This window comes from Pipistrellus hanaki (assembly GCF_964339955.1).
Source record: "Pipistrellus hanaki genome assembly, chromosome: 1".
NCBI lineage: Eukaryota > Metazoa > Chordata > Mammalia > Chiroptera > Vespertilionidae > Pipistrellus > Pipistrellus hanaki.
The window spans coordinates 160,000,666-160,014,541 of record NC_140503.1 but is presented as its reverse complement, the minus strand read 5'-3'; the positions used below and the strand labels follow the sequence as shown (position 1 = coordinate 160,014,541).

At 42.0% G+C, this 13,876-nt stretch overlaps 1 protein-coding gene across 2 annotated transcripts in view; it reads left to right on the top strand.

Moving 5' to 3' along the window:
- Positions 1 to 13,876, top strand: part of CDS1 (CDP-diacylglycerol synthase 1) — a 54,858-nt gene that overhangs the window by 40,311 nt on the left and 671 nt on the right. Inside the window, exons 9-13 of one of the 2 annotated variants that reach the window (XM_084861585.1) lie at positions 873 to 941; positions 2,757 to 2,909; positions 4,593 to 4,712; positions 6,652 to 6,755; positions 10,762 to 10,885. In XM_084861585.1, the coding sequence (XP_084717711.1) occupies positions 873 to 941; positions 2,757 to 2,909; positions 4,593 to 4,712; positions 6,652 to 6,755; positions 10,762 to 10,885 (570 nt within the window). Of the gene's footprint in view, positions 1 to 872; positions 942 to 2,756; positions 2,910 to 4,592; positions 4,713 to 6,651; positions 6,756 to 10,761; positions 13,471 to 13,876 lie in introns of those variants that run through there. The other variant, XM_084861586.1, reaches the window with a different exon arrangement.

Genomic DNA, 13,876 nt, shown 5'->3' with positions numbered 1-13,876 from the left:
AAACATCGATGAGAGAAATATCGACCAGCCGCCTCTTGCACACCCCCTACTGGGGATGTGCCCGCAACCAAGGTACATGCCCTTGACCGGAATAGAACCTGGGACCCTTCAGTCCGCAGGCTGAGGCTTTATCCACTGAACTAAACCGGTTTCAGCTTCCCTGGGATATTTATTGTCTCCTGTCCCTGTATTCCCACTGAAAGGGTCATCACAGAAGCCGTCAGTGACCTGATGACAGCTCCCCTGACATCAGTCCTGCCTTTGCAGGGCAGCTCGGGCAGTCAGTGCGGTGTCGTCATCTCCCCCCCCCCCCCCCGCCCCGCCCTCCCGAGCCTCCCCTCCTGCACCACCCACTTCCAGACCATCCTCCACATTCCTCTCCCTGAGCTCCCCAGGGACTGGGGAACGGCAGCTCTAACCTGAAACAAACGGTCCTTTCTTCATGGAGACAGACATAGGTTGTTACGAGAGAGAGAGAGAGAGAGAGAGAGAGAGAGAGAGAGAGAGAGAGAGAGAGAGAGAGAGAGAGGATATGCGAATACTTGGGGAGTAAATACCATATCTGGGGCTGTGGACCGTTTTGGCATTTTGCATGGCCTTTTGGGAATACGGGGGAATCTGGTGTGCTGCCATGTCCATGTTTAGTTATGCCTGGCTATTTTTGGAGTGTGTCCAAAGTTTGAGGGCCCAATATGTGTTACATATATCAGATAAATCCACACAAGTAAATTGGGATCCTAGAATGAAGGGGAAAGGGTGGCAAAGCCATTCCAAGGAGAGATGTATGGGAATTCATCCAGCAGAGCTTGCATCTGTGTTGTGTGTTTTGGGGGTACAGTAACTCTTATTTTATTCTATTTGGCCTTTTCTAGCTATCTCCTAAAAAGACTTGGGAAGGATTTATTGGCGGTTTCTTCTCCACAGTCGTGTTTGGATTCATTGTGAGTTTTACTAAGATTTTTATTTTACTTCTGCTTTGAAAAATGGTAGCAAGTGTATCAGTCTATCCTAAACCTAAGAGAATTAAACCATAAAATGCTAATACTGTAGTTATTGAAACCCACTAAGCAGAATCTATTCTGTACCCCAGTAGCTCTCCTCCTGGTTTCATATCGGAATCACCTGAGGAGTTTATTCAACATCGCGGTCCCAGCCCCACCCCAGGCCAGCTCCCTGCTGGGGTTCGCTGAGGCCTGGAGCCCTCTGCCGTGTTTGGCAGTTTTCAAACAGCTGCTGGGGACACAGGTGCTAGGGCAGGTGGTGGCCTTGAGTAAAAGCAGAAAATACAAATGGTGTTGAAGAGCCCTGCCTCCCTTATACATGATGCTATTTGGCTTAGCAAGTGCTTACTGCCACATGCAGGAAAAGGTTGTTAAAGATAATTGTGTTTACTTTTAACCATGAATAATGGTTCTTGTTAATGTTTTAAAAATTATCTTATAGTTATGGAATGTAGGTTTTTGTTTTTTTTAAATTAAGAGATATCTCATAAGAAGCAATAAAATATAGTAAAGTGGCTGGATATAAAGTAAATATATTTAAAAATAGTTAGGAAGTTTAATTTTTTAAAGTGTAGTCCCTAACAATTCTAGAATACATCCCACAGCCAAGTATACAGTGACTGGAAACAGCATGAGAGACAGCAAATGTACAAATAAGTGAGAAGTGTCAGGCTCCTGGCTGGGAAAAGCACTCCTCTGTTCAATCTGCAGGTTTCGTTCATCCTCGATGAAAATTCCCACAGGATCTGGCAAGGCTGGCCCAGTCAGTATTTGCGTTGACTACACTACATACTGTAGAGTCCTGAGGAGATAGTAACTCATAAACAAAATGGTGAAAAGGGAACTGATCCCATCTGATGTTTATACATGACAAAGCAGGGATTATTAATTTAAATAGTACTATAAGAATTTGGTATTATTAAAGACTAATTTAGAAATAGTACAAGAATAGCCATATCATTGGAAGAAAATAAACAGCTACCCTGTAAGAATGTAATGCATGGCAAAAGTAATGAGGAGGGACATTATATATTTTCTAATATATAATTTTGAGGAAGCTGGTTAGAAGCAAAATCAGTTTATTAACATTCCTAGTGTCAATTTGCATTTCCCTTAATCAGTCTTGAGCAGAATAATGGGGTGAATGGCTGCAGAAGCAAAGAGAATAAACTGTTGTCTAACAATTTCAATTTAAAATATTTTGTTTTATGTATCTTCTTTCATAGCTGAGAAAAGCTATATTAAAAATTACAGTGCTGTGATCAAGGGAAGGATAGTTAAGTTTTCAGGGTTGGTTAACAATGGTGTTTTTCATTTATTTATTTTTTTGTAGTTTTAAATCACTGGTTATTTATTAATTGATGAAATTTATATAACATTTATGCAAAGAACTTCAGTTCTGTACTCTCCCATGCCTAGTGCTTCTGCTAACATTAATTATATGTACTTTAGAAAAGTAAAACCTTGTTGGAATGCTTGTTTGAATGTTTAAATCAGCTTCTTTTTCTCCTTCCTCTTCCTTGTTTTTATTGTGGTCACATAGATATAATCTCATAGATTTCCAAAAGGCCTTTGGTTTTCCAGTGGCTTATCAAAGTCTTTTATCGGTTCAGTTTTGACCATCAAGCTTTGAGAATACATAGCAGAATGTGAATACAAAGAAACTTTGGCATTCTACTCTGGCTGTTCTGCTGACACACCACACACACACACACTCACACACAGTGTTTCATGAACTCCTGCTTCGTTATTCAGGCTGCCTATGTGTTATCCAAGTACCAGTACTTTGTCTGTCCAGTGGAATACCGAAGCGATGTCAACTCCTTCGTGACGGAATGTGAGCCCTCAGAACTTTTCCAGCTTCAGAGTTACTCTCTTCCTCCCTTCCTGAAGGCTGTGCTGAGACGGGTAAGATAGATGTGGGTAAGGTCCTCTCTCCCAAAGGGTAAGATTTTACAAGACATTGATTTCTACAGAGGTTGATTTCTATGATACAGCAGTGGTTTCGCTGTCTGTTTAGCGCCAATAATGTGTTCTAGCCCCTTGTAATTTCCCTTTCTTGAACATAAAATGAACATTACTGTCACAAACCTGTTGTTTATTAGGGGTTTACTTGCCGAATGGTTTGAATACTGATGCTGTACTTCATCTTGTATTTGTTTGGAAACATTTAAAAATATTCCATAGATTTCTGAAAATTGGATGAGTTACAATAAGTTACAACATGTAATTGGCAATGAATTGGCTACATTTTATAAAAATATATTTTTATTGATTTCAGAGAGGAAAGGAGAGGGAGATAGAAACATCAATGATGAGAGAGAATCTTTGATCAGCTGCCTCCGGCATGCCCCCTACTGGGGATTGAGCCCACAACCTGGGCGTGTGCCCTTACTGGGACCTTTCAGTCTACAGGTCGATGCTCTATCCACTGAGCCAAGCCAGCTAGGGCATGAATTGCCTAAATTTAAAAATTAATTAAAATTTACCAGCTCGGAGTTTCCTTGGTTTTTCAGAGGAGCTTTACTAGCAGAGAAAACTGCTGCTTCCAAAAACCAGTTTCCCTTCCAGAAGTGCACTCCGGCCATTTAAAGAAACCCGAGGTCTTACACCACAGGCTGTGCCATGCTGTCCAGCAGAACCTGCTGGTGTGTGCCATCAAGACCGGGGGCTGTTACTTAAACTGGGGATTCAAATAATTGTGTGTTGTGTGTCTACACATGTGTACATGCATGTATCTGAACCATTTTATTTTTAACTAAAGTCCATAACTTTAGAGAATAATTTATTTCTCTCATGAGTGCTCAATATGTAGATTCCAAGAGTTTTTCCAATGTCTGAGCCATCTGTTATCTGCAAAGATTTGATACTGCCAATCTTTGATTAAGATTGGTGCTCTCAATGATGGTTGTTAAACCATACCGGCCGGCTCTGCACTGTCCGTAGTCTGTAGCTTTATTTTATTTAAAGCAGAGAAAGAAAAAAAAAAATGAGGAGCAAGAACTTAGAACTTATGAAACAATTTGCAGATTTCTCAATTTTTATGATCTCCGTAGATCTTTTATAAACGTCTTGCTGATACACATTTTGGTATATTTTTTAAAAGCAAATTATTTTTATGTGTTTCCTTGACATTTAGTTTACTATTAATAGACCACCCCTACCCTCATTCTGTCATATTAACTTTATTTCACTTTAACTTTAAGTGAAATAAAGTTCAAAATTTAAAATACATTATATAATTACAGAAACAAAGTACTGCAGGTAAAAAACAAATTCCGAAATTAACTCAGCTGATTCTTGCTGAGTCTACTGCTCAAGTGTTGTAGAACTTTCTAGATGAACTAGAAAGTAGCCTGTTGGTTGCAAGGTTTTTTTGTGCCAGGCACTGTCAGTGGCATGCCGAGGGCATGAGAGTGCAGCTAGGAGAAGATGGATAAGGAGAGCTTGCAATGTGTTTTTCTCCCGTGAGCCTGAAATTAACAAAAATGTTATATGTTTTGACCTATGATTAGGTCATATTTTTAGTTTAGGTGGTGTGCTCAAATCCAGTTTTAATGCCCCACCCCTCCCTCTTGTTTTCCTCCGCAGGAGAGAGTGAACTTGTACCCTTTCCAGATCCACAGCATTGCTCTGTCAACGTTTGCATCTCTGATTGGCCCCTTCGGAGGCTTCTTTGCCAGCGGATTCAAAAGAGCTTTCAAAATCAAGGTGTGTGTTTAGGTTCTTTGTTATAATATTGGAAAACGTAATAGAGTTGACATTCAGTCCTCTAACGGTCTCATCCATTAAGCCTTGCAGCAAAAACTATTGGTGTCAGGCCTCACAGGAATGCTTCCTAGTTGGTTTGAGCGTATTCTTCCTTGTCAGGGTTTGGTCGAGCCATGTCATGTCAGCCTCTCTTATAGAAACGGCATGTGTTACTTAACTGGGGACAACACAGAACCTTGGTCCTTCAGGCGCTCGGCCAAGAATCGGGCACGAATCATCTAAAGATGAGTATCCTACTACAGTCTCACTTCAGGGACAGACAGAGCAGCCTTGGAATATGTAAATGTCCATTCTGCTCGACTAGGGGTCAGCTAACTTCCGTAAAATCCCATGGTCATTAACCACACCCTAACGTCTAACCACTCACCTCTAGCCTCGGCCATCTGCCATCGCTGTGGGAAAGCCTGGCAAACAATGTGTCCATGAGTGGGCGTGTTGTTTGTTTTGTAAATCAAGTTAATAAAGTTACAAAAACAGTGGCTGGATTTGGTCTCTGGGACATAGTTTGCTGGCCCCTGTCCCAGATACTTAACGTCATCCCTATGTTTTACGTTAGATTCTTAGGGAGTGACACACAGGGTGTCCCCCAAAAAGGTACCCCCAGTTAACAGCTGATAGCTTAATTGATGCTGCTGCTTCTTTTCAATTTAGCTCATTGGAATTAATAACCATTCCAAGTGTGTACACATTTTTGGGAACACCCTGCACACTTGCCCTCTCTCTCAGCTCTCCTCCCGTGGCTTCACCAAGCTCAGAGGGAACATTGTGCCTTTAGAAGTGAGAGAGGGCAGGCCTCTCTGAGGGGGTGGCATTTGAGCAGGAATCTGAGAAGAGGAGGAGGAGGAGGCCTGCAGAGACAACTGAGGAAGAGAGCCCCAGCGAGTGCACAGGAGGGAGGAGCTTAGCCTGTTTGAGTGGGGGGGGTGGCCAGTCCGGCTGCAGAGGCGGGTGGAGTCAGATCAGGGAGGGCCCCAAAGGCCAGGGGAGTGAGGGACTGGGTGAGGATCTGCGATGGGGCAGACGGTATGTTAAGTGGGACGCAATACAAAAGTGTGAGAGATGTTGTCCAGTGAGTTACTGTGGCTGTCTTGGGCTGCAGTTAGTAGGGAAGAGAAGGAAGGACATGTGTTGGCAAAAATTATCCAAGGATTTGTTTTACACAGAGACGTGTTATATTTGGAATGGCATTTTCTTTAATAGTCTCCAACCCAGGGTTTCCTGTTGACTGCTGAGAATGTTTTCCTGTCCAAAATGCCGTAATTGCTGCTGCATTTTAGATGCTTATAGGTTGCTCCAGTGAATGAGAAGAGGAATTAGTCATTGTTATTTCCCAGGCCCTGAGAGATGTGGATATATCTGTCCAGCCAATTTGCAGAGGCTTACTAACCAAACCCTCAATTCAATTGACTGATGTGTCCCAAATGAGCTATCTACTTTTATGTTCTTTTTACCCCAACTCTTAGAAGAAATATTTATTATAATAGTAAAATGTTTATTTCAGAGTAAGAACCATTAGGATAAATATGAGTTAAAATCAGATGTACATCTGTCAGCAATACTAAAATAGCTCCCAAAATAGTTTTGCTTAATCAGAAAAGTGTAGTCTGTAAAAATATTAGACTAGTAATAGCTGATAGCTCTTTAGATTTGGAAAAAGTTTTCTTAACTAAAAAAAGTTATTTTAATATTGCTGGTCAGTTCAGTAATGTTCTAACATGGGTACAGATGCCAAAGATGTGGTTTTGATCTGCTGCAGATGGTCTAAGTTTGTATTTGGTGTGACAATCTAATAGTATTTTCCCTAGTGTCCATGATTCCAGAAACATCTTTTATAACAATTTTTTTTTAAATTGGCTAATCTGTCGATTTGTTTTGGTAGGATTTTGCAAACACCATTCCTGGACATGGCGGGATAATGGACAGATTTGATTGTCAGTACTTGATGGCAACTTTTGTGCATGTCTACATCACAAGTTTTATAAGGTACTTTTAGATTTTAAAAAATGTTTTCACACTTGGTTTTTTGAAGTTCTCATTTCCATAAGCATTGGTTTGAACGAGTTGCTTTTCTGTTGGTGGTAACCTATCATATCAGAGGGCATGGCGGCCCCTGGAGCTGTGTCACACGTACCCCTGAGCAGTGTGCGTACATTTTTATCATTGTATGTAGATTTGAACTGAGATAAACAACGGTACATATTGTGGTCTTTAAAGGGCCAAGTTAAAATCCACTCAGTATGGATGGTACTGGATTGGAACATCAGAGATTTAATTTCTTGGTTGTGGGTAAGGCAATGATAGTGAATACAAAGAATTAAAAAGGAGGCCATAATAGTACATCCAGTTCACCCATTATTGCCTGAGGGCCTGTTACATATTGGGAAAGGTTCTTGGTACGGATATAGCTGAGAAGAAAACAAACCAAGTTCCTGCCTCAGAGCTTGCATTCTCACTGAGGAGTTGGAGGGAAAAGGGGACAAGCAGACACTAAACAAGTAAATATAGCTTGTTTAGGTGGTTATAAGTTCCACAGAGAAAAATAAAACATGCCAGGGGATCGGGTTGTGTGGGGTGGGATGAGTGGAGGGCATTGCTATTTTATTTAGGGTGGCTTATTCTTGCTTTTTAAACCTTAATGTTTTGGGTCTGCCTCCAAAAGGCCCATTTGGGGGTATGGAAGCAGAAAACATGTGTTTCCTTCAGAGAGTTATTTGAAGTTGAAACTCATATTTATAGGTCCCTAAATACATACCCATTTTAAATACATACTCATCACAGCATGAGAAATTTTGTATTAACACTTATTTTTCTTGTGTTATCTTATTAGGAGTTTATATTTTTCTCTAGTAGTCTTGTTAGTTTATCTACTTCATTCATCTTTTCAAAGAATCAAATTCTGGCATTGTTAACTTTATAGTTGTTTTCTATTTCATTGCTGTCCATTCTCATCCTTCATCTTTCTTTAGATTCAATTTGCTATTCTTAAGCTCTTGAGATAAAGCTTACATTATTGATTTTCAGCCTTCTAGTCTGACCAGTGGATTATTTATAAGTGTACTGATTCATTTCCAAACAAATGAAGATTTTCCCATCCTCCTTTCTTTATTGATTTTGCTTTAATTCCTCTGTGGTCAGAAAACATACTGTTTATTATGTCAGTATTTAATAATTGTTGAGACTTGCTTTATGCCTCAGTGTATTGTCTATTCAGGTACACGTCCCGTGTACACACAAGCGAATACGCCTTGTGCAGTTTCTGCTGGGCGTGTTGTATATGGCATTTGGGTGAAGTTTAGCTAAATCTTCTGTACTGATTTTTTTTTCCTGTCCACTTATTCTATCAGTTACAAAGAGAGTCTTGTCAAAATCTCCGGCTATGATTGTAAATTTACCTAATGCTTTTTTTTTTTCTTTTTTTTTTTCACATAATTGTCACACACACACACACACACACACACACACACACACACACCCCTGCAACGTGGCAGGTGCCTGAACCTTCTCCCTAATGCTATTTTTAATTCAATCATTTGTTGCTTTATATATTTTGAGGTTGTATTAAGTATATACACATTTAGGGCCATCATATATCCCTGTTAAATCACTCCTAATGTCATTATATACTGTTATATACTGCCCATCTTTATGTACTACTTGCTTAAAGCCTATTTTGTTGGGTATTAGAATAGCTACATCAGCCTTATTTTGGTTAGTATTTGCACAGAATTCTTTGTTCCTCCTTTTACTTTTAGCATTCCTCTATCCTTTTAGTAAAAGTGTGTTTTTCTTTTCTCTCTCTTAAAGAGAGAGAGAGAGAGAGAGAGAGAGAGAGAGAGAGAGAAAGAGAGAGAGAAAGGGAGGAAGGGAGGGAGAGAGACACATTAATTGGCTTCCTCCCATACCAGGGCCAGAGATGGAACCTGCAACCCAGGCACGTGCCCTTGACCGGGGATCAAACCTGAGAGCCTTGGTAAACAGCCAGACACTCTAACCCAGGGGTCCTCAAACTTTTTAAAGTGGGGGCCAGATCACGGTCCCTCAGAGAGCTGGAGGGCCGGACTATATGAACTACTAATTCCTACTGTAACACCTCGGCTGCGCTCACTGCCCAAAAAACCTGGCGGGCCGGATCAGACTCCTCTGCGGGCCGCATGTGGCCCGCAGGCCGTAGTTTGAAGACCCCTGCCTGACCCACGCAAGTCAGGGCTTCTTTTCTCTTCCAACAAGCACATAGCCGGATTTTGTTTTTGTTATTTATAACCCAGTAGACAACCTTTGTATTTTTATTTGGAATATTCAATCTATTTGTGTAATCCATTTACTGATAGAGCTGAGAATTAGTAATTAGTGGTTAAGCCCTCAGAACTCTTTCTTTGCAGCAGATGGCAGCATTTAGGGCATCAACTCATACCTCAGATTTTTTTCAAATGTGCCTTTCTCGTTTGCCACCTGAAATATTTGCTGCGGGAACGCCGTGCCGGTGCCAGGGGGCAGCAGGCCGAGCACCTGCTGGCAGTTTTGCATTTAGCTGAGCTTGCTGGAAAAGCCTTCCTTTTCTCTGTGGGCTCTCCTCTGGGTTTCTGTTATCAAGTTGCTGAATCTTTTAGTATACGTGCTGCCGAAATGAGCGCTGTTGCTGAATCTTTGGAAGAAATCTGAGACAAGCTGTGCCCTGACTCGGGAAGACTGTGGCTGTAGAATTATGGCTGCAGTTTTTGGCATGTCCATGAAAGGGATCCATAGGACGGCTGAATCTGAGCATTTCTACTCCCTATAATTCCATTTGATCTGGGCAGTCCTTATTATAAATTCTAAATTTAATTATGCGTGTAAATGTCTCTCTGGTTACCATTCTCCTTGTATTATGTCTTTTTCCCATTGGAATTTACTCACTGCTCTTCACAAATAGTAAACCATACTCTGCCATTCAAGTGGTTCTGCAGGAATGACAAAACGGTACATATGCATTACCATCTGAATTAGGTTCACTCGGAACTTGATATATTAGCACTTTAGAAGATCATATAAGTGGCCCCTGGTGTACAAGGGGGGTGGATAAGTTCTAGAGCCCAGGAGGGGAGGCTGCAGTCCCCTGACTGAGTCACGGCAGCACAGTGTGAGGGCAGCATCCTGGTCTGGAGCGTTCCGACCAGCCCATGGGGAAAGGGGGGTGAGAAGGGCTGCAGCGGGGGTGCTGGTGGAGCTGCCCAAAGGGCGGTGCTGAGAGGCCCCTGAGCCTGCAGTGTCACTGGCCCTCGCTGCTTCCGTTCACCCTGGGCTCACACCCTCCCCCTGGGACAGCCAGGGCGGTGGGTGAGGAGGCAGGGCTCCCCTCCCTTCAGCTGGAGCAGATCCGCTTCTTCTGTTCCTCAGCCTGGGGCCCTCAGACACCCCTTGGACAAAGGCTGTGGCCCCGCGGCAGAGGCCGATGGGAATTCAGTTCTGGGCTCAGACCCTTTGAGTCCGGCCTCCTGAACATTCCTGGTTCCCCGGGTGGTTCTCCACAAAATGCCTTCCATTGTTGGACATTTCTTTGACGCTAACAAGCGAAACACCGTTTTCATGTCCTTTCCCACCAGGAGTTTTGCTCCTTTCCTTACAGGATCTTTTTTGTGTGTGTTTTGTCCAATCTCAGGATCTGTCTCCTATCCCCACTTTAACTCAGGTTGCCCTTCGGAGAATTTTGTAGAGTTCAGATCTGTACCCCTTGTACTGCCCGGGACCAAGGCTGGGTTTGGTGTTTGTGCATTCCCGCCATGTGGAGACTGCACGCCTCTTAGCAAAAAAATCATTTGAGGTTTTTCTTTGTTTTTGTGTTGTTTTTACTGTTGGCACTAACACTGCGCATTAGAGTATGGTCTGATCAGGAGCTGTTTCAGTTCTGTAAAGATCACTGCTCTGCACGGAAAGGCAACATTTAAACTGGGGGCATATGCTTCCTTTAGCTCTCTTACAATAGCAAGATCTCTCCTTTCTGCTTTGTTACCAGGGGCCCGAATCCCAGCAAAGTGCTGCAGCAGTTGTTGGTGCTTCAGCCGGAACAGCAGTTAAATATATACAAAACCCTGAAGATGCACCTCATTGAGAAAGGGATCCTGCAGCCCACCTTGAAGGTATAACCGGACCCGGAGAGGGAAAGACTGAGTCGACAATAAGGAATTCTACAGAAAAGCACTGACAGATGAAATTTTGTAAATGTACAGAAAAATGGTTGAAAATGCACTAGAATGAAGATTTACAGGCACGAGTGTTTCTTCTCTGAATTACTGTGAATATTTAACACACACTTACCTACTTGATCTAAGTTATGAAATAAGTAGCAGATCACCAGAGTATTCTGTACTTTTTTCTAAAGTGTATTTTCTGATGTTAACTTCCTTTCCCTTACTTGCCATGTTCATAATTTAAAAGACTGTTTTTAAAGAGTCAAATACTATCAAATGAGTCCGTTGAGGATGTCTTAAGATTGCACCTGAACGCGTGCCCTTTGCACAAATATTTGCTTTTGCACTTGGAGCTGCTCCGGGTTTTAGCAGAATGTTCCCTGGGAGGCACTATAGGAAGTTCGTGCTCCTGCACTTCCTCCTCTTTGGGTTTGAAGTATTTTCTGAGGGCTGAGTTGGATCCAAAACAAAAGGAAAGTAAGTAAGCAATCATTTGCCAGGGGAAAACATTCCACTTTTAGGTAGGTTTGAAATTCAAGAGAGGGAGGCTGAAATTTCTATCTTTATTGGCTGACATCAGACTCTACTTCTGATAAAGTTGTTTGGAAAAAAACCTGACTTCGCGAAAGCCTTTGAAGAGAAACAAAGGAGAGTTCTGCTCTGAAGAACACGTGTGCAGCCTCCACGGAGGACAAGCGCTCAGGAGGCTGCGTAGGACAGGGACACGTGACACTTTGGGTCCAGTTAGTTCTCTGCTTTTCCTTGTTTCCCTGTGAACTGGTGTCTTAAAGTTCTGTGGCCATGAGCACAAAAGATGAGTACGTACGGTAGAGAGCACGGGTGGTGGCTGAAGCAGAGAGGGGGTGCCCTGCTGAGCGAGAGTGAACTGTCTGTGGATAAGGCTGTGTGTCCCAGGCTCCCATGCAGCTGGAAGCTTGAAGATCTGCCTGGAGGCCCAGACCCTGACTGACATCATGGGAGAGCTCATCTCTGTCCCTTTCCTTCCTCACATCATGTCATGAAACCCGAGGACATCAGCTGACAATATTCTTCTTCCAAGAATGAAAATCAAGCAGAAGTGATTTCCCACCGAGAACAAAAAGCACACAAATGTCAAACCTTCCTCTGATGGATGGGGACAAGTTTCTTAAGCAGTGAATGTAAATAAGCTCATGTTGCTGTGTGCTCTTTATAACCGTACTTACTGTATTGAAGAGGCAGCAATAAAATTGCCTATTGCTCCTTGGCTAAATGTTCGGAGAGGAGTAATAGATATATTTTAAAGAATGTTTTACTAATGAAAAGAGGACATATTTTTGTTTAAATCAAAACAAACTTCAATTATTTTATATTCCTGTTCTGTACCCACAATCAAAGAGGGTAGATATGCTTGGGTCCCAGTACCGATATCCCTAGGATGTCTCTTAAAGGGGCAGCTTCATCACGTGCACTGCACGGCTGTTGTGGGTGTAGCTGAACTCAGAACCAAGCGTCTGGTTTCTCAGCTTGGCATTCAGTTGGTTCACAACTGGATGTATTCAGTTAGCGTTATTTCACCCTATTCCATAAAAACCTAGAATTGGCAATGGAAATGTTATAAGACAAAATGATCCCTTTTAAAATCAGGCTACCTACCAGTTAATTTTCAGCATCTCTCATTATTTGCCTCACAAAAGCTCCAAAAATGTTGATCAGACAGGAATGTAGCATATCAATGTTGAAAAATCAAATAAAAAATTTGTAATAGGAACCTACGTTGACGGAGATTTGCACAATAAAAACTCTTTGGAGGTGCACAGTTCCCTTGCATTTTCTATAAGGTGGCTGCTGAGGCACTGCAGTGCAGAGTGATAGTTGAGGAGAGCATCACCGATGATTGTAAAATCACTATTACAATAAAATATTAAGCTAGAAATATTTGGGGTCAGAATAGTAACTTATCTCAAATATACTTTGAGTTGGGTGTACACTATTGTATATGTAAAAAGTAAATTCTTTTAACAGCGCTAAAGTACCTTTTTGTACTTTTAGAGCATGTATATTAAAATATATTTTATCAAATGATAGCCCTAAAACCCTGACTTTGACCATTTTTGTATTTGCACTATGAAGAGGACTTAAATTCTAGTACAGCTACATGATGGCAGAAAAATAAAAGACTAGGAACTTCCTTCAAGGTAACGGTCCATTTTCCCAAAGTGGCTAGTTTGGGAGGTGCTCTGGGGGTACCTATTGCTTGACTTTTTAACCTGTGGGATGCAAATGTTCCCTCGGTGTTTTCCCCTGTGGTGATACATATACATTTACTGTCTGAAAAGCAAAGACCACTCCCACCCACCCACCTCTTTTTGTTTTTCGTTTACAGTATCACTTTGTACCTTGGTTTGAACAAAGATAGCATCACTTTGTTCAGGGGAAAAGTAGAAGCAGTGTACATATACTGTATGTGGGCAGGAGGTAGCTCATACATAATATGTGTCCATCAGTTCTCTGAATCTTTTACTGAAACATAGGAAAATAAAATAGATAAATCACATTGACCTTGTCGTGCCATTTTCTCGTTGGAGAAGAAACGTTCGTTCCACTAGTGTTTACACAACGATGATGGATACACATAAGTATTATCTGTTGTGTATTTTCCATCACCAACACCTACAGTGACATATTTGGGGATGGGGATAATGAAGTTCTGGTGATGGCTGAAGGGTGTGTTTGTCAGGAGGTGATGTCCTTGCACTGGAAAGAGTAAGTGCTGAGTTTCAGTGGCACTCTCCACACATTGCAGAGTCCTGACCCAGTACCTATAGAGCTTTAGGTCACATGGATGCTGAGGGGCGTCTGTTTGAATAGCCGTTGTGATTCCAGGTCGGGCTCAATGCCAACACTCCAGGCCCTCAAGCATCAGAACGCACAGATGGGTTTGGAGTCTGAAGACTTAAC